Here is a 23,766-nt window from a genome sequence, read left to right as displayed (position 1 = left end):
ACACACGTACAGTACACAAACACACTTATTTTACTGCACATGCCCAGAAGTAGCCTTAGAAGGCCTGAACACATGGCAGCAACACTTCTAAGTTTTTTCAAGACCCATATGGTTTTTTTGTGGTACAATGGCTTCTGGCAGCTCCAACAGCAATGGAAATAGAGATATAACAGTAAGAACACAATAGAACAATGTAAAAAGTCATACAAATCCATACTTTAGCTAATACTAATGAGTGGGGAAGCAGTTCCAAGTGATTGGGTGGACAGGTTGAACGACTTTCTCCGGAACAACCAACCAAGCGGCAATCGAACAGTACAGCTGACGTTGAATGCAACACTAGCACTAGACACTCATAGCGACGACTCAGAACCACAAGAAGGTACATGTACATAAAAGTAGAAATAAACACACAAGTCAAATTTTTTTATTAGAATACCCGCACCATGTTCGTGGTTACCAGCACAACCCAGCAACTCCAGTTCTCCGTGGCATTGATCACTGCATACACTGCCTGTGTTCACGGTGTGTGATTCAGCTTCCTCCAGACTTTCTAAGAGGATCTTGTGGCCCACATCCTGCCAACCATGAGAAAAGACATCAACTGTACAGAAAGTTCTGGAGGTTGCTGAATACACTGAGAGTGTGGGTAGATGATGAGTATTTGGCTAGGAAGGAGACGAGGACAGTGATACATGACAAGAGGGAAATAATCCCGAAATGTGTAGTTTTAGTAAGTGATAAAATTTTACAGGTATGTACATGTACTGTTTCTCTTGTGTATAGGAGATTAGGAGGAGGTACCCCAGCCACAATGGCATATACCGTGACTACAGGTAAGGCCTTGATATCATATAGAATAGTGTGCCTACTATGCTAAGAGACTAGGAATTTAGCATAGGGGGGCTAACAAGAGCAAAGCAAATACTAATTCCTTATTACTATTACCATAGCAAAGCAACAAATTTAAAACCTTTCTTCACTAAGGCTTTCATTGCTGTGCGGCGATCTGGTCGTCGAAGGTCACTCACTTTGCTCATACTGGTGTAAGAGCGATTGACGTTCTCATTCTAGAATAAAGCAATTATCGATAGTATAGACTGAAATTTAAAGTAAATGTAAGCTCTAAATACTACTACAAATTAGTGTACGAGAAGCTCTCCCCCCACATAGTGTACACATAATAATACTCCATGTACGTACCCAATCCAAGACAGCCAAATTCATTCGCATTATGAACGTCTCAGTCGAAAAGTGAATGCGCTTGGGCAGGTAGGTGAGGAGTTGATGGTTGAACGACTCAACCCAGTAGGTATCACGACACTATACAATATACGGGTATGTTATACAAACAACACATGTTTAATCCTTACCAAACAGAAATCTTTAGCATAGCGGTAAATGTACGTCGTATGGAGCTGCTTTATGAGAGCTTCTATAGCCTTTCTGCTAACAAGCTTGTCCCTACTGGGTTCGTAGTCGTCCATGTGGCAAGTAGAGGAAGGGTGGCAATTTGTGTGGATTCTCTATCAATGTATTACTAATAAACACGCAACAATAATAACTAACCTGGTAGTGATTAGGGATATTCATTATTATCTCCTTCAGTTTCTCAGCAGACCCTCCGTAATTTTTCATTGCCCAATACAGGTGGATCTTTATACTTCTTCCTATTAATGCACACCTTACTAGTGTACATGAAAGTTTAATTAGTAGATTCTTACATTTATCTGATAATTCAGGAAACCAAACCTTCCCTCTATCACGAACTAGGCCCTGTGTTACTTTCTTTATTTCCTTTGACACATTCTTCGTTCCTAATATGTGTGTGAAAATGATACAACATACCACACATTTTCTTACCATGCCAAGTGTCGTAGGAATTGATGAGTCCCAACTCGTCTGACACGTACTTTGCGACCTGCGCCTGCATATCATGAGCTACCTCGATGACTTCAATACCTAGATTTGGCAATAATTATTATGTGCATTCATTTATTATGGGGATAAACCTCTGCTTTGCACTTGAGGGATAACAAGCTTGGTACACGCAAGTTCTCTGGTCTGTGCAGTGGAGTGTTCGGCCCGAGAGAGAGTTGATATGCCGAGTATCTTCTTGTTGCTGAAAATATACAAAATAAATACAAAACCGACAAAGACACACTAACTTCCCACCTTCCAGACAGGCAAGGCACAGTTGTGTGGTATGCGTTGGCTGTTGAGTCGTGCCGGGCATCAGTGATTACCCACTAAGTTTAAAACAATAATAAAATTATTTATTACTAGTAATACGGTACACAAACACACCTCTCCTTTGTTGGTGGTATACTCAGGAAGGGCCTTCACATCAAAAACAGCCGACATCATGCTCACGTTTGCTGCCCTTTGTACAATGTCACGGTAACCTAGCTTTCCGTACACTGAGGAAACATAATATGAATTTACTTACACTCTGGGTATAGTTGGAGTGAGCTAACCTTGTCGGATGTAACTTTGACCAACAGTCCCTAAACCACAGAACTGACTAAAGTGGGTGTATTGGGAGGGTAGAATTCCAGCACAAGTAAACCCATGAACAACCCTATATAAAATATACCAGAGATGCAGTAAACACATAACTATGGTGTGGTATCCATAAGCTTACTTCTGGTTCACCAAATAATATCCTCCAAATACACGGGAGCTAGACCACTTTCTCTTCTGCACCTTACAGCGTCGACAGCAAAAAAGAGCTCGTACCACATGTCCTTTCTACAAAAAACACACGTGTAATTTATAAAACTGACAGTCAACTTTCAACACACACCTGTACTATTGACTGGACTTCCCAGGGACTTCTAGTTACCCCACACGGACAGGGCGTGGCAAGCCCTTTCACTAGGTCAGTGAAACAATGATACTCCGTGGCAAAGAGTTGTTGCCCATCGGAAGTATCGTTTTTGTACATACCTGCATGATGCTTCATAGAGCATTTACTTATGATGCTTGTATTGCTTACCATTGTTGCTTATAAAGCTCCTGATTGCAGTAACAGGGGTAGGGGGAGGGTGTGAGTGATCTGGGTCACCTTCAACAGAAGCACAGAGTGTGCTCAACAGGCTAAAGTTGTCAAGCAGAGGGCTTCCAGGAGGCTTTAGCAGCTCACGGACGTGCTTTAGGCGACCAAGAAACGCTTGCTTCTCCTCTTCATCAACGAAGTGAACGTCCATTGTGTAGCGCACCCGTTTCCTTGAAGTAGCCATCGCAAACTGTTTACTGACTAAAAGACCACGTGTCTAAGCGGATGTCAAGCGTTCAATACGCCCCTTTTACGCTCATAAAAGCGTTGCTAAAGGCAGTGAATCTGGGATACAGCCTGAGCGCAAAGAGTAGCCATTTTATCCCTTATAAATTTTGCGTGCGACATTTTTTTGGCCGGGCCCCGCCCCTTTTATACCCACGCTTCTCGTTTAAAGTTACAACCAAAGCTTACGTCTGTACCTGTGGGGAGTGGTCAGGAATAGTGTATTATTTATGTCCCAGTTTGTCATCGTTGCCAGTTTGTCATCATTGTTAGGGGAGGAGCAATTGTAATAAATAATTATGTACTGCAAATTGTGTACTGCAAGTGTGTTAGGTAAACTTCATGTTGTTCATGTTGTTTCAACTTTACAGTCAGTGCATGGTGGATATTAAAAAGACACCATTACATGATCGTATAATTATAATTATAGTAAATAGCCGACCAAACAGACGTCATGTACTGATAGAAACTTGTAGAATATTTATAGTTCGTTGTATTCTTCTGACTTGGTCTTCGACGGTAGCAGGATAGACCGTAAAAATGATAACTTGTGACTTTCATGAAATATTAAAGTATCACATTGCATGCTGCATGCCTATATGGAGCTTGTGACACACACATGAGGTATACAGGGAACAGTAAGTTAAGTGAGAGGTACCACTGCATGCATACTGTGATGAACGACTTAGGACAATCGAGTCACCGCGGCGGTTGAATGTAGTGAGGGACTTTGGTAGTGACCGTTACCACAGTTGGTATTGAGCTATGTGGTGAAGGACTTAGGTAGTGACCGTCACTGCGATTGGTAGTGAGGATCACCACATACACAAATCACCACCATGTAGTGATTAGCTTAGGTAGTGACCATCACCACATTTGGTAGTGACGGTCACCACCCTGTTTTTACAGTGTAGCTATACCCACTGAGCAGCCTTACAATAATTTTCAATTATACTTGTCAACGAAAATGTAAACGTGGTTTACCGGTACGCATGCACGTATAATGAAGCTCAGTAGGTATGCCGCTAATGGAATAATGGGTATAATGACTGCCACCCGCATGCTATTTTGAAAAGTCTTTGACCAGAAACATGTTTGCAACTAACATAGGCGCAGGCCTAACTTAGTTCCCAGTCAATGTGAGCACCTTAGGGGAATTATATTTTAATATTAAACTTAGTTCACACCCATTTTCTCTACTGCATGCTAGGCCTCCAATTTTATAATGAGAGACTCAGAGTAGGGCCTATTGGGGGGATGGGTGGTAAGCCTTAATGTTTAATGTCACAATGACACTATAGATCTACTAGCTACATATGTGTGTGTGTACGTGTCTGTCTGTCTGTCTGTCTGTGTGTGTATTCCAGCTATAACTGCTCAACGGTTGCAATGCAACGAAAACTAACAGCTTCTATATAGGCTTATAGCCACGTTCTCTTGGATTTTGATTCGTGGATTAGCAAACTAAAGCTTCTTTCTCGAGTTATGGCTAGTTTGACTCACATTGAAGGCTGTTGCAGTCTCTTCAGAATCTTTCATAACATCATCAGTTCGCACAAACTTTCTATTCAACTTATAAGTTAGCCTTGCACTTAAGCGCTAGCTTTTTGTTAACTACAAGAGTTAGAAAGAGCTGCTAAAGAAGCTAGCTATTTTTAGTAGCCATTACTGAACTTGCAGACACACCCCGATTCCTGGGTGTAGATCTAATGCGCATGCGCGCTCAATACCACGTGTAAGAGAATCCATTTTGAACCCCAGATCCTGGCAGAATCAGAATCAATTTTCTTCTCTTTGTTGAGGTCCATGTAAGCCACAAACCAACCTTTTCTGATAACTCTTTTTAGACTGCTTTCTTCTGTAATTGATTTTAGACTGCTTGTTACCATAATTATACAATTGAATAGATGCAAGTCAGTTTTAGACAGATTATTTTATACATTTTTTCCTCTTCTATATATTAATGAAATTTCGCGAAATGACGAAATGAGCGTTAGAATAGTTTTCGCATATAATTTTTGCGAAATAGCTTGAACTTGCATGAGTCCCACACTCGACCTTTATTCGAGGTAGATCTACATGCAGCTAAAGTGATCCTTTACCGGTCTCTTTATTATTGTATAACTGGACGCTCCATTCTCCTGTCAACAGCCGAGGATTAGCACTTCAGTGCTCTAGGGTGTATAGTAACTTGTAGGCCATAGACTACTGTCATAATTATAGGGAATAGCTCATTGCGTTGACCTTTCTATAATGCTATATACAGTTAAGCAATTTGATATGCTATACGCTATAATAACACACTGCAATTTTGTGTGTATACCAAAGCTATACTGAGTCAGAACACTCTGATCTTCAGCTAGCTACCCACTGAGCGCCTTATAATAATTATACCAAGAGTATATGATAGAGAAGAGAGTATCGAACGTAGGCATACTGTACATCAGATGTATGCGGAGAGTAACGTGGCTTCCTGTATCTGTCATAAGCTTGGAATTTGCATGCACACTGATACAGCAAGTCACGTTACTCTCCGCATACATCTGACACACAGTATGCCTACGTTCGATACTCTCTCTACTCTTGATTATACGGAATGCTCCAATGATGGTGATTAATACACAAAAAAATGTAAAAAGATCCACCATACAAAATAACCTGTTACAACTGTATAATAGTGGTATAATTATTATTACAGAACGTAGCTTTAACTACAAATATAGTTTATCCTCACTACACGTATTATCACGTACACTTCCACAACTCTCACCACTATAGGAGCTGTGACCAGTGATGGACTAACTCCACTGGGACTGGCAGTCAGTAGGGGGAAGCTGGACACTATCAAGTACCTCATCACAGAGTGCAATGTTGATGTCAATGGTAAGTTAGTTACACCATATAGATAGAATAGAGAGGGATTAGAAACGGAAGTACCCTCGATGTATACCATCTGTGTATCTCCGCGGTTTAATCGAGGCTTACTTTTTAAACGAGGGCTAAACATGAATAATTCATGAGAATTGTTTTACTCTCTGTAAGAAGTCCATGAGCAGTTCTGCTGCTAAACATCAACTTTCATCTCATACTCGAGGCCATTTGGGACACAGGACTCTATTTAGTTACACAGCCTTAGCTATATATCATATATGTTCTATAGGAACACAAGCATGAAAAGCGCTCTGTGTACCTCTAGCTACTTCACGACAATCGAGATTATATTTTCTTCATTTCCAATTGATACCTACTATCAGGGGGCATGTGATTCAGTAATGGGGGTAGCCTCGGTCCCAGGCCGATTTTTTTTTAATAGAACGAAGTTGAAAAATACGGCCTGGTATTGATTGTATCTGGGCGTGGCAGGAACCGGAAACAAAAGCAGTGATTCTTTACATTTTGTTTCCTGCTTTTTTTCTGTAATACTAAAGGTGTACGTAGAGGCATTTTACTCCCGTAAAAGTTACAGTAATTTAGCTCCGTGTCATGTTCTCAATTTATAGCTAGCTAGCTATGGCATGCAACGCGTTGTCTTGTTTGAAGCAAGATGGCCTCACTCTCATGGCAGAACAGGCCCAGGCTCTCAAGCTCCTGTTTGAGGGAAGGGACGTGTTTATCTGGTTCCCAACGGGGTATGGCAAGTCTCTCTGCTATATCAGTTGCTACCCTTTTTAATGGACTACAAGCTAGGTAGGACCAAGGCTCCTCCTGTTGACAAAAGTGTTGTTCTTGTTAATTGTCTCTCCCCTTGTATCTCTCATCATGAGACTCATGATTGACCAGATCAGGAGTCTAAACAATAGAGGTGTTTCTGCTGCCATCCTCAGTAGCAATAAAGGAATCGACAAAGATAAAAGTTAATTTTCCGGGTGTCCAGCAGCTAATAACAGATTACATTGTGGATGAGACCAACAGATATGCTAAGCAAATCGTACATATACTGAGCGTACATATAGGCTTCTGTATTTAAACTCCGGCTTCAACACACTGCTGCATGGAGCCAGTATAGTTTACAAGCTACGTAGGTAAGCGTATAGTATTATCAGCTAATAATCATACGCACACAAAGCTTACCTCTAAAGTAATCTCTCGCTCTGTCCTTGGCTGATTGACTGTTCAGATAGAAACTTGGAGGAGTAACTAGTTACAAGGTAGCGTTACTAAGTGGTGCATCTTTCTTTGCCACACTGAAAAGAACAAACACTGTACACTACACTCTAAAAACAGGCTCTAAACTAACTCAGCTTCTACACAAGTACACTCATAACTTATCTATAGGCAAGTGCATAAGCATATTAAATCAGCTCAGAGGCTTATGAAGGCTTATACTAGCTATATAATGCTTGCTATGATATACGCACACAAAGCTTACCTCTGAAGTGATCCCTTGCTCTGGCCCTTGGCTGGTTGACTGTTTCGTTGGAAACCAGAAAATCCTGACAGAGTAACTACTGTAGACTACTTTGCTACGAAGTTAAATAAAGAAAACTGTCACTGTTTCCAAGTTATGCATCTTTCTTTGCTAGAGGCGAATGCTGGAAAAGAGAAAATAATTGAATATCAAACCTTGCATGTAGACTACACTCTAAAAACAGGCTCTAAACTAACTAAACTATTCTTCCAGTATATTTCACACACTCAGAGGCTATCTACGTAGGTGGACAAATCAGCTCAAAAGGCTTAAAAAGGCTTATAAAGGCTGAACTATGAAAATAATGATCGCTATACACACACAGAGCTTATACTTGTGAAATGATCCTTCGCTGGGGCCTTGGCTGGTATACTCCTCCGTTCGAAACTTAGAGATCCTGTCAGAGTAACTATTCTAGACTAGTTTGCAACAAAGTTGCCTGCAGAAAACTGCTACTGCTTCTTAGCTACGCATCTTTCTTTGCTAGTGGTTGGTAATGAAAGTATTTAGATTTTGGTTCCGCGGTGGGCAGTACTACGTATGAAATTATAACCACGGCTATTCGGATAATAATTATAATAAATTATTATAGCTAATAGCACACTGCAATTGTGTTCTGTTGTACAGTATACCAAAGCTACTGAGCCAGAACACTCTTTTTCTTCAGCTATATAGCTATACCCTCTGCATGAGCAGCCTTATAATAATTTTCGTCAGTCTCGATTATCGTATAAACTATATAATTATTATCTCTGCGTTCTCACTATATTTTTTGTTTCCACGCTTTTTGAGTTTCAGTTGACAATTATAATTATAGTACATTGTTCTAGTCGGATATACTATTCCTTGTTAAAAAGCGGTTCAGAATCCATGTATAATTATGTTTTCCAGCTGATAAACTCCCAACGTTAGTATTTCCATGTATAGAAATCCCTGGCATACTAGCACTGATCATGGTCATCATTTTCCGCTTTTAAATTTAGATTTATTACTGTCCTCCACGAGGCATCAGCACCCGCGGTGTTTTCATTGGTTATGGTTTCTAAGACAATGTGCTGTATACATTCCAGCCTCGAGATCAGGCCGATTAAAACACGGCCTGGTATCTATATTGCATGGGTGATAGTGCACATGCGCAAACTGAGTTCCCCAGAATCTAGGGGATTCGTTCTACATTAGGAAACCTTTGTAAAATTAATTATACCGTGAACTATAATAATAGTTCGTTTACTAAGTTCAAATATTTTGTCTCCGTAGCTTATGCTCTAGCTCTATTCCGTTGTCGAGAAGGCTTGCACACGATTCTGAAGCCAGAAGAGGCTACCTCTACAATGGTCATATGGTCGTAGTTAAGTTGGACTCCGCACAAATTCAAAGATTTTCCATGGAAACCAAGTTCACATACGACCATTATAGAGGTATATATAGAAGAGAGCCTTCTGGTTTCAGACTATATAATGTGCAAATTAATAACTAAGCCTTCTCAATAGAACAATTTTCGTGGACTTAATTTTTCATGTATAGGATTGTTAACCCACGAAATCCGCAAAAATTAAGCCCCTCGAAAATATTGCGCTATACGGTAGTACATATAATAACCTATAATTATAATTACACATGCAATAATTATAGATACCATGGCCATGCAGGCCGTATTTTAATCGGCCTGGATTCGAGGCTAATTCTTGACATACTCACTATATAGGAGCTGTGACCAGGGATGGACTAACTCCACTGGGACTGGCAGTCAGAGAGGGGCACCTGCACATCATAAAGTTTCTCATCATGAAATGCAATGTGGCTGTCAATGGTAAGTTAGTATTGTAATACAATATTATTTTGTGCATAATTATGCTGTATACCGGGTTGTCAAATACTAACAATTAAGTAGGTTGTACATTTCTCGGTATTATTGAACACCTTGCTAACCTACTGGTATGTACAGTATGCCTCGATTCCTTGATAAGAGCAGGAGCACATTACAGAAGGAGCGTCTTACCTCGGGAATCGCATCTCGTGGAAGTTTACAAAGCATGACCTTATATGCAAAACCACTAAGTGGGTCTGCGGGCGAGTGCTAATTGAGCTGACAGTGCACTTTTACCAAGCATATAATAGGTCAATAAAAGTGAAAAGCTACAGCTAGCTATATAGCTAGCTATAGGCCTGGTAGTAAGCTCTCTCTTCTAAGAACCCCAGTAAAGACTCCCTACTGCAAAAACAAATTGCCTAGTATGTGTTAGTCTAAGTCTAGCAAACTTTCTCTGTACAAAGTGACTGGATACGCTCCTATTTTAGTACCTCACCGATGACAGTCTCTTCCATGATGTATACCAACATCCATCAAAGATCTAGCTATTCATTTTAGCTCTTTCTGGCTCAACCTAGCTCTCCTGCTGCTGCACTACATACAAAATTCGTTTATAATGATATTCACAGGCTGACCGCGGTCTGCAATTTATGTACACAGTACTAGCCTCGATCCCAGGCCGATCCGTCTCCAATTGAACGCTAGGTCGCCTCTTCGGCCTAGTATTGATTGTATCTGGGCGTGACCGGAAACTGGTAAGTATCAAGAGGAATGCTACATAATTATAATGTACTGTAAAATCTTCAGTTCATCACAGTTGGCTAAAAATACAGTGATATAATGACACTAGAAATTAATACTGTTATCTGTAGAGTGTACTGTGTCCATAATAAATGCAGATGTTTAGAAGCGAAGATCTCAAACAAGATTGGATATGCCTGCTAAGCCTTCAGGTGGCATAACAAAGATTGTGTGTTCACAGTGCATCAAGAGACAGTAGAATCCTGACGTAACTGGTCAGGATAGCAACCAGAAGTGTTGAAAGAGCCATTCCATGTCAGTAGTTTTAGTGCAGGTAGTTCAAGATCGGCCCCTTGGGAAGGACACGAGTGGCACTGGGGCATCCTCTTTCAATGAGTTTGCACCCATCAGCTAGGAGGAGTACGACGGGGGTTGGAGGGGAAAGGTTCCATTTTGCTCCTGTATACAAATTAGTATAAACTTAAATTCATCACTGTGATGGTCCACACAAAACTAGCCTCGATCCCAGGCCGCTTCCTTGAAAGCCGGTGAAGGAGGCTAACACACCCCAGTGCCGTAATGTCATATCTTGATCCAGATAACAAGGATTGGGCTATAGGTGCAGGCTATAGTGTACAATTTCCAATGATAAAATGATTTATATCGCTTACCTTGACAATACATCCCAGGCCCAGCCACTTGTGGACACCCGGGCTGAGCATATAGTATGCAAGAGATCGATGGCCGGAGTCTGAGGATAGACTCTACCAAGTGTATCTGGCAATCAATTAAACGCTTGTATTAAATTGTGTAGTCAATCAAAGGTAGCCAACTGATAGCAGAAACTTGAGAACCTAGTTCTGTTCTTTCACAAGAGTGATGCTCCTTCTTCCTTCGCACAAGACAGCTCACACTCTAGCTAAGCCTATATTTCTGACAAACTAAACTTGCAAAGAAGAGACCTATGACACAGAGTTCTTTGTCATTTAACGGTGATTTTACGGAGTAAGTATGCTTACATACACTATTAGTGTTTCTATTCACTCCACCTTGATCAGGTATTCGCTCGTTTTGAGCGAATACCTGAGCAACCACAGCACATGCCCAGATACACGCCCAGATACAATCAATACCAGGCGACCTAGCGTTCAATTGGAGACGTATCGGCCTGGGATCGAGGCTAACACAGTACTTGCACACTTTTCTTACAAGGCAATGCGGTGTTTAGGAAAGCACACGAGATGCGATTTCCGAACCCATGCACATGCAGTTAGACGCTCCTTCTGTAATGTGCTCCTGATAAGAGGTATAGGGCCTGCACTGGTCTCTGTTTTGCATAGGTATTATAATAGTAACTTGTTACTAGTGTATATAACAATTAAACTTGAGTGCATGTACAGAAACCCATGTGGTGGTTAGCTATAATAAAAGAGGATGGACGTTCTGATGATCAAAGAGTTATTCAAGTGTATATCTAGCCTGTATACATGCATGTAATGATTATGCCTCGAGGCGTAGCCGCACGAAGGATACGGTAAAGCTGACTGTGTGTGTGTCTGTTCCACCTGTAACTGCTTAACGATTGCAATGTGACAAAAACTAACAGCTTCTATAGGCTTCTAGCCACGTTTTCTTGGATTTTGATTCGTGGATTAGCAAACTAAAGCTTCCTTCTCGAGTTATGGCTAGTTTGACTCACATTGAAGGCTGTTGCAGTCTCTTCAGAATCTTTCATAGCATCATCTGTTCGCACAAACTTTCTATTCAACATAATTATGAGTTAACCTTGCACTACAGCGCTAGCTTTTTGTTAGCTACAAGAGTCAAAAAATATATGTTAAAACAGCTAGCATTATAGTAGCCATTACTCAATCTCTTTGGACACACCCTTTAATTATTCCTTTGGATGTAATGCGCATGCGCGCTTATTCCCCACGTATGAGAAAATAATATCCAGAATCCAGATTCTCCTGGCAGAGTCATCTTTTTCTTGAGGGCCACAAAACACTACCATAAATTATATCAATAATTATGCATGTTTTTTTTTCTCAATAGATATTATATACACTAAACTGATTTTGGAAGAATCAATTTTCTTCTTTCTTGAGGTCCTGGTAAGCCACATAATACAATAGATAACAACAATAGATGCATGTAAATAAGCTTTTCTTCTCAGTGAGTTTATATAGATAAGCTAACTTTAATGTAAATTCATTATAGAAACTACTACTATAACAGACTGATACTTTTTGAGCGAAAGCACAACATGGCGAGAGGCATTAGCAAGCGCACATTTGCAACACTCGTTATAGTAGCAATCAAACATTTTTTTGCGCTCGCTCTCAGCACCCTCCTACTTTTGCACAGCTGCATTTCCTAGAAACGCCACTGTGCTCAGAGAGGTATATAGTATAGTTTGTTTTTGTGTATAGACTGCCACAGCTGCTCAAGGATCAATGAAGTTCAAACAAGAGTTTCTATAGGCTTCTAGTAACATTTTCGATTGCAATTTGCTGATTTGCAGTTCATTTACTTGGAATGCCATCGCAGCCTAATTTTATTTTTCAGAAGAGTGTGTAGCTGAAAACTCGTCCATGGAGTGTTATGCACTATAACGCTATAGCTGTAGCTATTGCTCAATAAAATACGGAAGGAATGGAGGAATATAGAGGTATAGAGTTAACAAAAAGGAGAGCATGTATAATTATATCGGGAAGTCGTGTGAGAGTAGAAGGACGGTAGAAGGGTGAAAATGAGTGTGGGTATGCAGTGCTAGAGATGTTCTACCAGTCTATATTGTGTGTTTAGATTCTATCCATAGAATATCTAATATATTTTTGTTGTGTCTTAGATCTAAACTAATAGCTTAGTCATCATTATCATCTATAGCAGGTAGCTACTGCCACCAGAGCTGGCCACGCTGGTTCCCTGACTTTGCATGCAGTAGCTTGTTGGCAGTGTCTCAGTACAAGTCTTATATTATTAACTCTGAATGCGTCGGAGAATACCTTACGTCCCGATTGTGGGCTACATATTGCGCCCACATTCATAAACATCCTTATGGTTCACGCCATTTCCTAGCCTCCTTCACCGGCCTTCATAGAAAAGAAGGCCTGCTATCGACTGCTTGCGCATGCGCAAAATTATTAGATATTTTTTCCCGTAAAAGTTCCTATAATACAGAATTCATCAGAGAAAATATCCTAAACGTCATACACAGAGCTATATAGCTAGAGACAGAGCTGTGTATAGGTTTGTTGTACAGCTATTTTCTTCTGGTAGCAGGTTTTATCCTTGGATCGAGATGATACAATTTCCCTCTGTCTTTTCCTTGACTTTCACTTGAAGACTCTTCTCAGGGTCAATGCAACAACCGCAGCTGAGTACACTTCTATCATGATGGGCAAGTCAGAAAAGACAATCCGAACGTGGATTAACAAGTATTTTGATAATGGTGCAGAGATCAAAGAGAACATGCAAGGCCGATATCAACGCCGTGGATTACTCTGGTCAAATGAAGACTTAAACATGAAAGCTACCAAGTATAATTATGTTAGAGAAAATGCTGGCGTCAAGGGTCAGCCAAATATGACAGCAGGCTCTTTCTGTCAGTGGGTGAACGAATGTCTTCTACCTTCATCGTGCCTTGAGGCTGGATTTCCTCGTAAGATCTCGGTTGAGACAGGTCGAAAGTGGTTGGACACACTGGGATTTACGGTGCTGCAGGCAAACAAAGGTGCTTACTTTGACGGTCATGAGCGTGTTGACGTAATCGAATATAGAAATAACTTTTTAAAAACAATGATCACCTGTGGATTCTTACATCCCGAGCAAGCTCCTACTGATGAAGCTCAACGAGCTTTCCCTAACAAAGTGCCATTGTGTGCTGCCGATACACGTGAGAAGACTGTTGTGATTTTTCACGATGAATCAACCAACGATGACCAGACAACAATGTGGGGGGTAAAAGGGGAAGGCATGTTACGACCGAAATCAAAGGGCTCTGGGATAATGGTGTCTGATTTTATCGATTAGCGAAATGGATATTTGCAATTGACGGATGAGGAGTTTGAACATGCTTCCAAATCTGACATTACCATCACAAAGAGAGCTAGGGAGACGCTTGAAATTGGTGAAGGCAGAGAAGGGTACTGGGATTCAGGCAAGTTCAAGATGCAAATGAACAATGCAGTAAAAATTGCCGATATCAAGTATCCCAAGAGTGATAATTGGATAATTATTTGGGTGTTCGACCACAGCAGCTGTCACACGGCAATGGCAGAAGACGCATTAAATGCAGAGTGAATGAACGTGAAGCCTGGAGGAGCACAACCTGTAATGAGAGACACTGTTTGGAAAGGGAAAATTCAAAAAATGAACTTCGCCGTTGGTGTTCCAAAAGGAATGAAAAATTGGTGCGGAATTATTACAACCGGACTGAAGGAGGCAGCTGACATGAAACAGATACTAAAGGGTCATGATGACTTTAAAAATGAAAAGCCTAAAGTTCTGCATTTTCTAGAAGACAAAGGACATACAGCTTACTTCCTACCTAAGTTTCACTGTGAACTTAATCCCATCGAGCGGGTGTGGGGGCAAGCCAAGCGCTACTCAAAAGCACATTGTGATTATTCGTTTCCTTCACTTCGGAAGGTGATTAATCCTGCCCTAGATTCAGTTCCATTGGATTTCATAAGGAAGTACCATAGAAAATCAAGAGACTATATGTTTGCTTATTTCGAAGGATTTTCGGCGGGACCCAAGCTAGAGAAACAGATTAAGCAGTACAAGTTGCACAGAAGTGAATGAATGAACATTATAAGAAACTGTCCCTACATTCTTTACCCTAAGTTTTGCTTTAATCTTTTTATATAAATCATTGATTTCCCTTTCTTCTCTAGTTTTTTTCAACAAATATAGAACCAGGACGGAGGAGATACAATTTTAATTAGCGTGGGTGTAAACGATTATTTATATCTGTAACTCTCACCAGAAACACAATTGAGCCAAAAAATTTGTACAAAGTGTAGGGCTAGGTTTCTGTGTCTAAAGGAGGAAGGTGTAGATTGTTAATGTAGATACAAAAAGAGTGGTTTTGAAGAAGCCGAGTATATTATTCGTAGAAAATGGTTACCATGGAAACTGAATCAGCCAAAGTTTAGGTTTGACAAAGTTTGAAGCATTCAGTACTACATTCTTGTGGTTGTGTCCAAGAATGTGTTTTTACCACTTTTGGTAGTACATGCCTTGTTGCACTATAATATAGTATAGTAGACTTTCACCCAAGTTAATGTTAAATGGGCGTGGCCTGTCCATATAGGATAGGCTCTTGTCAGCTTTCACTCTGTTCAGACGATTGTCATCCACACTGTTGCAGGCTGTGAGTCTTTTGTTAACATAGCAGGCTAAGGGTAGCTATCAGAGAATGCTATTCGATGGGCTAGAAACCTTCAATTGAACTTTCTATCTACTTCCTTCAAGTGAAGTGGGAAGTGTGGCCTGGGATCGAGGCTAGCCATTTCCTAAACCATGCAGGCCTTACTTTTTCTTAACTGTACCCCAATTTCTTTTTTTGTATGCTGCCTATTCTTTTTTGCTACCTTCTATTTATGGATGAACAACGGCAAGAAAAAAAGGCCTGGGAATGATCGAGACTAAGATTAGTGACCATTTGATAATGGCTCCAATATCTTCGTAGTACATGCAACCTCAGGGGGTTAATTCTAGGGCAGCTAAACAGCGATGCTTATAATTATTGAGTGAGAGGACAGTGACTGGGATCATATAGGAATCTACTTTTCAGAGATCAAGCTATAAATAAAGAGCATGTGTGGAAAGAGCCAGAGGAAGAAGCTCCTGAGCATATAAATTATAGATAAAGTCTCCTGGACCTTGTAAGTAACTATATAGAACATTATGTGGATCATATAGCTATATAGATATAGGAATCTATACTTTTCAGAGATCAAGCTATAACATGGAGAGCCAGAGGAAAAAGCTCTTGAGCATATATAATTATAGACCAAGTCCTGGACCTGTATAGAATGTGGTCTTGATAGCTGATACTAGTCTAGTTAGTACACAAATGGACGTGAAGTGACAAATGTTAGACTATATATAGCACAAAGTGGTTGGTCAAGAAGTTGAAATGTGCAGTCCTTAATTCTCACTCTAAAGTAGCCACAGTTAGCTTGTCTCTAGAGCTAGCTATCATAGCATGATATGCTAGCCTCCTTCACCGGCCACTTCCCTGATGTGAAGTGCGGCCTGGAAACGAGACTTAGCATGATACATGCATGCACTGGTTTTATCACGCTATTTCAATCAATCACGTGATATCTGTTTTTATCATGACATTTCCTGTTTTTTTATCTTATTGAACACAAGCCACGTGATAATTCTACCAGGTCAATAATTTTGTGACCGAACGTTGGAATCTTTGATCGATCTTCTATAACATTAGTGGGTTCTGAATTCTCTCTCAAACTGTTCAGCTGTTAGTGTTCCATCGATGCTCTCTATAGTGTCAAGATAGCTGGGGTCTGGGTTAATAGTTACAAGTGATTTCATAAGATATGGATCTTTTAAGAAAAAGGTGTCTGTATTTTGAGCTGGGAAATGTTAACTGTCATGTTGAAAGGTCTGCTCCCCCTGGCCCTGTTTGGCTCTCTGATTGTTGTGCTCTGATTCTCTCCATGCATGGCTCGTGTGTTCTGCATGGCTCTCTGACTGGCTACGAAGTTTAATTATGCAGCTATATATAGAGCTCCTTCCTATAAACACCTCACAGAAGCAACAGCTACAAAAAAACTGATTTAGAACATTGGATCTGCTTTATTCCATTCATGTGAATGTATATACAGTATCGAAAAAGGAACAATTATTTTATCTCTATTATTATTGTTATTGCATCCAGCTTAGAGAGTAGATTACCACATTTGTGTGAGTGGCTGTACTTAAATGTTGATATCTTTTGATTGGAACCTTTCTAAGAAATGGTGCTGATACCATTGTTAGGTGAATGAATAAGCTACAACATAATTATCCCAAAAATTGTCCATGAAAACATGAGGTGGTGGGTTTGGGGATTAATAAGAACAACAGCAAATTGTTATAGTGGGTAATCGGTTAGAGTAATAAAACACTAACCTTAAACAGCTAAGGTCTCGGACTTCATAAGATAGTTGCATGTTGAATGGTTTAGGTATCCTGGCTATTCTTCATGGGTCTTATATAATTATGTTCACAGTGTATATAATTCATGATTTACTGATTTTTAGGTATACTTTTGGTTAGAGTAAATACTTCTGAAAAATTAATAGCTTATAGCTTTCAAATTTCTGTAATAAGTTTACAGATAAAATTAATGGGCTACGTTTTAATACCAAGAACATCCTCTATGCTTATTCCATTGCTACTACAAATTTTACTATTTTCTACTGTTTTGATGACATCAGCAGCTGCTAACCACAAACCAATCACGCTTCAACCACATAAGTGGGCTACAATAACTGTACGCCCACTCTTAATTAAGTTTGTAAAGCGTCATTCTAATTTTTTGGGATATGTTGTATATAATAGCTTATTCATTCACCTACACAATGGTATCAGCACCATTTCTAATCAAAAGATATCAACATTAATTTTAAGTACAGCCACTCACACAAATGTGGTAATCTACTCTCTAAGCTGGATGCACTGTACATGTATAATTATAGCCTCGGTCCCAGGCCGATTTTTTTTTAATAGAACGAAGTTGAAAAATACGGCCTGGTATTGATTGTATCTGGGCGTGGCAGGAACCGGAAACTAAAGCAGAGATTCTTCACATTTTGTTTCCTGCTTTTTTTCTGTAATACTAAAGGTGTATGTAGAGGCATTTTACTCCCGTAAAAGTTACAGTAATGTAGCTCCGTGTCATGTTCTCAATTTATAGCTAGCTAGCTAGCTAGCTATGGCATGCAACGCGTTGTCTTGTTTGAAGCAAGATGGCCTCACTCTCATGGCAGAACAGGCCCAGGCTCTCAAGCTCCTGTTTGAGGGAAGGGACGTGTTTATCTGGTTCCCAACGGGGTATGGCAAGTCTCTCTGCTATATCAGTTGCTACCCTTTTTAATGGACTACAAGCTAGGTAGGACCAAGGCTCCTCCTGTTGACGAAAGTGTTGTTCTTGTTAATTGTCTCTCCCCTAGCTTGTATCTCTTGACCAGGTCAGGAGTCTAAACAATAGAGGTGTTTCTGCTGCCATCCTCAGTAGCAATAAAGAAATCGACAAAGATTTGGTTGCCACTGCCAAAGAAGTGTCTTCTGGGAAGTATTTTCTACTGTATACTTCCCCAGAGGCGGTTGTTGAAGACCACTGTTGGAGGATTCATTTTTGTTGCACCACGAGTCAATTTGTATAAAACCACGCCCAGATACAATCAATACCAGGCCTAGTAGGCGACCTAGCGTTCAATTGGAGACGGATCGGCTTGGGGTCGAGGCTAGTATAATTATTGAATTTCATGACATTATAACTTGTCAATGTGTGATTTCTATGGTACTGTAATTAAATCTTAAAACATGGGCGTAGGCGTATATATTGTAGCAAGACGCTTGGCTTTACGCATTCGTTATTGCCTTTGTGCTCACGGCTCAGTGAGTTCTGTCATTATTTGTAGTACTCGCAATTTATTTGATGTACGTCGTAGAGATGACGCAAGAAGTAAATCACAATACAATTAACTATAATCATGCATTACACAACACGTGAATGATATAATTATGATGAGATATCTTCGAACAACCAAAACTTGTATGAACGAATCATGATCAGGTTAATATTATTATAGAGCACTGCATATACATGTACTTTCAGCTAGGTGCTCAATGATTATTGATGCATATCCATTGCAGATGTTCTTCTACTTGCCTGCCAGTATGGGGTTACCAAAATCGTGGAATATCTTTTGAATGACGTTGTTGGTTGTGATCCCAATATCAAAGATGACGATGGACACACACCACTCTTTCTTGCAGGGAACAAGGATGTTATTCTACTCTTGCTACAACACGGAGCTACTGCTGAAAATGCATATTCCCAGCATCGCAAAGCTCTTGGTAAAGTGTTTTCAAAGGATCCTCTGAAAAATCCAGTGAAGATACTTGTTATCGGTCACGGTGGAGAAGGAAAGAGCACTCTTATTGAAGCAATGGAACACGAGCCAACTGCACTCACATCTCTAGTCAACATCTTCGTCTCTCCTAAAGAAGTCGATGGAGTCAGCCAGAAAACAGCCGGAATCATCCCTCGATTATTCAAGAGCCGTGTCTTTGGAGATGTGTTGGTATATGACTTTGCTGGTCAAGAGGTCTACTACAGCAGTCACGCTGCCATTATCAAGACAGCAGTTGATGCATGTCGGCCCATTATTGTCCTAGTCCTAGGGCTCCATAAAGATGACACCTTCACCACTCACTCTGCCTCCTATTGGTTGGGCATCATTGCCAACCAGTGTGCCAATATGGAGGGCAAAGCTCCACTCATTGTGGTAGGTAGCTATGCTGATTGCTTAACCGATAAACGGAAGATTGCCAAGAAAGAAGAGATTGTTTTGCAAGCTGTTTCGAGATATCCGACCCTGGATCTGCTGAAGTTCATTCCCATGGATAATCGCTACTCCAACTCAAGTGGCATGAAGATATTGCGAGCCACTGTCGGCCCTGCTTGCGCCAGCATTCGATCAACGTTGGCTGTTTCTTTAAATGCACACATGTTTCTGATTTACCTTGTTGGCAAGGATGAGATTGCGTTATCACTGGAGCAAGTTCAGCAACAAATAAAAGAGGAATCCAGTCAAGCCCTCTCCAAGAAGCAGAAAGAAGTTGTACCATTCATTCCGACAACCATTCCTCTTCTGGTTGATATCTGTGTTCAGCTCAATGACAAAGGTCACATCCTCTTCCTAAACAACACCAGCTCACCAGAGAAGAGCTTCATCGTCATCAAGAAAGAAGAGCTCATGGGTAAAGTCAATGGCTCCATATTTGCTCCAGAAGATTTTGATCAGCACTGTCAACTCTCCACAAGCACTAGCACTGGTGTTGTACCTTGCTCCAAGCTGGCTGCTCAATTCCCTAAATTGGATACTGACATGCTCACTGGATTTTTGATTAATCTCGAGTTTGCTGTGCCTATTGAAGACCCGGAAGTCCTCCGTCTTATCAATCAGCATCGAACAGACGCTGGTGAATCTGTATCACCTGATGAGAAATACCTCTTCTGTCCCGCCCTGATCCGGTTAGAAGTTGACATAAAAGTGTTCAAGCATCAAATTGATCTCGCTTATCATTTTGGTTGGATGATGTCATGCTCTCACAAGGACCAGTTTCTGGATGCTCGATTTCTCCACGTTCTCCTGCTTCGAATATCTCTCTCCCTTGGGCTTACTCCAATCATAGATCCTGACATCCCTTTTCTACAACGTCAATGCTCGGTCTGGAAAACTGGTGTTTGCTGGAGCACTTCATATGGTGTCAAAGTGCTAATGGAAGTCATTGACAAGAAGAAGGTCGTTGTTTTGATGCAAGCTCGTCAAATCTCAATGGATTTCCTCAAGCTACGCTCTACTGTGATGAAGAAAGTTGTTGACACCTCCACTGAGTTATGCTCTACTGTAGTCACTGAGGAGGCCCTCCTTCCTCCTCACAGTGTGACCTACCCTCTGGAAGATACACACGTCTTTGATCTCAAGTCCATAGCTAAAAATGTTATCAACCAAAATATGTGTGTCGTATCTGCTAAAGGTGTTGAAAACATGCCATTGAGTGATCTACTCCAAGCTGAAGTGTACGTTGATCTCGGTGAGAATATTCTACAACTTCTGTTCCATCCAGCACACAAGGAACTGTCTGATCGATTCATCTCGGCCCTTGCAACTTGTTGGAACAAGAATCCTCGACTGGTTGATATCGTACGTACAGCTATTACTGAGAATAATGCCAGCGCTGCATTTCAAGACTGCAATAATCTCGATGAAGTTCTAAAAGTCTGGAAAAGCACCAGAGATTCCAGTGGTGAAGCACTGAGAAAAATTCTGGATCCACTTAGTGTGTTTGCTGGACGAAACCCTCTCGTGAGTTGAAATGATTGCTTGATACGTTGATGTGTGCATCGCAATTAATCTTTTCTTGCTGCATGAGGTATTGAATAATTATTATTACACGCCTGTATAGTGTTTCATATTACACAGCAAAAACATAATATTATATGTTATATGGGATGCATCATCGTATTTTAGTGTTAAAATGACAGAAATTTACTACATTAAATTTCAAATGATGCATTTTATTTATGTTATTATAACGAATCTGTTTTTACTGTGTAATTTTGATCTTTCTTATAGAAACTGGCTGGTGTTGTTGCTAAGGAGACTAGTGATGATGTACTACCAGCCCTCAGACCAACAGCAAACTGTCCAAGCACAGGTACTGCTGAATGTATATTGGAACATTTTTACTTGGGTAAAGTCCACATTGAGTGATTAAAAACCTAGTATGCGTCCATGTACTTAGTTTGTGGAGTGACGCTATTTAAGTAATTATTATCCTTGCACAATAATAAAACTGTGTTCACTATGAAAATGTAATTCATAATTATACGCCCAGCCTCTCTCCTTGTGGTGGCTAGAGCAGCTCCAACCATTGAGGACTGGTCAGTGAGTGAGGGGACTCAAGTCAGAGAAGCAGTCACTCAAATCACACACACTAAAGGTATGTAATTATCAGAGTAGAAAGATGTTTTTGTAAGGGGGTGCTGAGGTGGCCAGAGGCCACTGAAAATTTTGGCATTCTACATTCCCGGAGATAAATTCTGAGCAAATTTGGTATTAATTATCAGTGTCAAAATTTGCCAAAATAATTAATTCTACGTGAGTTTACCTGGTTTGTTAAGTGGGTATGAATATAAAGATAGTTTAATCTACATTGTGCTCATTACATTTATAAGAGATATCTACGATGTGGTTTATCTAGCTGACCTTTGTACTGTGTACGTAACTATGCTAGTATAGCTAGCTCAGTAACTATTAGCTACTAGCTAGACTGCTACTAGCTGCTGTATCAAGCTAGCTAGCTAGCTGTCTGAACTTCATGGAGCAAGTAGGTAAGGTAGCTTGAGATAAGGGGGTGCTCCAGCACCTTAGGCACCCGTGCTTCCTACGCCACTGATTATACTGCTCATAATATATACACAGAGCTCATGGCATTATACATGCACGTAATGTTTTTAAAGTGTATTAGGTTAGGCCACTCCAAGTGACACTCTGGTTTCTGGTCCTGAAGTTTTTCTAATTGCATGCGGGCGGGCGGCTTTTCTCATTATGTCATTATCAGTTTTCACCTTATGAATCTCATTATTTTGCAAATGAATATCATTATCACACTATTTTTGTACCGCATGGACCATTATGCGCATGCGTAGTGGAAATAATGGGATAGAAATCCAATAATGAGATAGAAATCCAAGAATAAAATCTGATGCGGGCGGTGGACCAGAAACCAGAGTATCACTTGGAGTGGCCTTATAGGTCTAACTGATACGCATTGTTATTGTCGGTGCATGTCATGAGTTTCTTGTAAATAATGATTCTAGTCCACATGCATTGTTATTTCCTTACACATGCATACACAGGTGAATCAGTAGTGAGTGGTCTAACACTGGCTGCTCTAAAGAGGAGGACTGGAGTCAGTGACACACAGCTGGACACTGAGGTCATAGAACACGACATTCATATCCTAGCCGGCTGCTTCGATAATCTAGAGAACTATCTCGACCAGTTACGCTTGACTCCCGGCCAGCAAACTGACATTCATGATCTAGCTGTCAAACGAGACATTCAAACTGCAATGGCGAAAGCTTTGAAGCTGTGGCGTGCCCCCAACCCTCTTGTTGCCACGTTTCGAGCTCTGTTGATCATCTTACTGGATCTCAAGAGAGGAGACGTGGCTGTTAGGGTGTGTCAGTACATTGTCGACAGAGTTCCATAATATGGGCACTCAACACTAGTATAGTCTCTGACATACATGTGGTCAGGTTAATCATAATTATATGTTCACATGCACCGTCTAGTTTTTGTACTCACATTTTTTACTAACATCTTATAATTTATTTACAGATTTACTAATTCTGATTTACTATTCAGTCAAATGCCCAAGGCACCGGAAGTCCATTTAAATGCCTAACGGTTAATTTAATGTGCATTTCCAATTACGTCATGTTAGAGAGTAAACAAAAACGAGGGCTTGAGTTTGAGGCCAGTTTAGAAGCACGCGTTAGTCATATGGTAGGAAATAGCACTACAAACTGGAAGGGCATCATCTCAGCTACAGGTGGATATCAAGTTTGTGGATTTTAATCATGCTTGAGCTTGGCAACAAGCCAGTATGTGAATCAAGTGTCTTTTGGGTGTCTTTACTTCTGCTTCTGCATTATCAGTTCCCCACCAGATCACAACTTTGCAGTTGGTTATCTTGTACAGGTAA

At 40.5% G+C, this 23,766-nt stretch overlaps 2 protein-coding genes and 1 long non-coding RNA gene across 7 annotated transcripts in view; 1 reads left to right on the top strand and 2 right to left on the bottom strand.

The window, feature by feature from the left end:
* The window catches only part of LOC135338597 (uncharacterized), a 119,531-nt gene extending 111,058 nt beyond the window's left edge, over window positions 1-8,473 (bottom strand). Inside the window, exons 1-3 of one of the 2 annotated variants that reach the window (XR_010395631.1) lie at window positions 8,026-8,462; window positions 7,653-7,815; window positions 6,827-7,467 (exon numbers count right to left, since the gene is read on the bottom strand). This is a non-coding gene — a long non-coding RNA (uncharacterized LOC135338597). Of the gene's footprint in view, window positions 1-6,826; window positions 7,468-7,652; window positions 7,816-8,025 lie in introns of those variants that run through there. The other variant, XR_010395632.1, reaches the window with a different exon arrangement.
* Window positions 130-5,172, bottom strand: LOC135338497 (uncharacterized). 4 transcript variants are annotated; one of them, XM_064534651.1, is made up of 14 exons: window positions 4,787-5,172; window positions 2,999-3,480; window positions 2,807-2,949; window positions 2,645-2,751; window positions 2,478-2,581; window positions 2,308-2,420; window positions 2,176-2,249; window positions 2,013-2,122; window positions 1,864-1,962; window positions 1,725-1,817; window positions 1,570-1,670; window positions 1,374-1,526; window positions 1,204-1,323; window positions 130-1,070 (listed from the first exon to the last, which is right to left on the bottom strand). In XM_064534651.1, coding segments are annotated over exons 2-11 (1,089 nt in total). In that variant the 5' UTR covers window positions 3,243-3,480; window positions 4,787-5,172; the 3' UTR covers window positions 130-1,070; window positions 1,204-1,323; window positions 1,374-1,526; window positions 1,570-1,668. The 4 variants fall into 4 exon arrangements, with proteins under 4 accessions (XP_064390721.1, XP_064390720.1, XP_064390722.1 ...); XM_064534650.1 differs by having other exon boundaries at window positions 2,999-5,172; XM_064534652.1 differs by having other exon boundaries at window positions 1,379-1,526; window positions 2,999-5,172.
* Window positions 591-23,766, top strand: LOC135338458 (uncharacterized). The gene is made up of 8 exons (XM_064534595.1): window positions 591-733; window positions 787-836; window positions 6,062-6,166; window positions 9,397-9,501; window positions 19,141-21,359; window positions 21,630-21,711; window positions 21,892-21,996; window positions 22,916-23,766. Exons 2-8 carry the CDS (start codon window positions 815-817, stop codon window positions 23,269-23,271), a joined length of 2,994 nt encoding a protein of 997 aa, XP_064390665.1. The 5' UTR covers window positions 591-733; window positions 787-814; the 3' UTR covers window positions 23,272-23,766.

Source organism: Halichondria panicea, chromosome 7 (genome assembly GCF_963675165.1).
Source record: "Halichondria panicea chromosome 7, odHalPani1.1, whole genome shotgun sequence".
NCBI classification, from domain to species: Eukaryota; Metazoa; Porifera; class Demospongiae; order Suberitida; family Halichondriidae; genus Halichondria; species Halichondria panicea.
Note: the sequence above shows the minus strand (reverse complement) of the source record. Positions and strands in the feature narration are given on the sequence as shown.

What these genes read in the sequence shown, in the direction of transcription:
- LOC135338458 (XM_064534595.1), top strand. Translation starts at nt 815, where the DNA reads ATGGCATATACCGTGACTACAG. An exon ending in GTGCAATGTTGATGTCAATG is followed by an intron (nt 6,167 to 9,396) that starts GTAAGTTAGTTA and finishes CTCACTATATAG; the next exon opens with GAGCTGTGACCAGGGATGGA. An exon ending in AGCAAACTGTCCAAGCACAG is followed by an intron (nt 21,712 to 21,891) that starts GTACTGCTGAAT and finishes TTATACGCCCAG; the next exon opens with CCTCTCTCCTTGTGGTGGCT.
- LOC135338497 (XM_064534650.1), bottom strand. Translation starts at nt 3,242, where the DNA reads ATGGCTACTTCAAGGAAACGGGTGCGCTACACAATGGACGTTCACTTC. An exon ending in GAGCTTTATAAGCAACAATG is followed by an intron (nt 2,950 to 2,998) that starts GTAAGCAATACA and finishes AGCATCATGCAG; the next exon opens with GTATGTACAAAAACGATACT. An exon ending in TCAAAGTTACATCCGACAAG is followed by an intron (nt 2,421 to 2,477) that starts GTTAGCTCACTC and finishes ATGTTTCCTCAG; the next exon opens with TGTACGGAAAGCTAGGTTAC.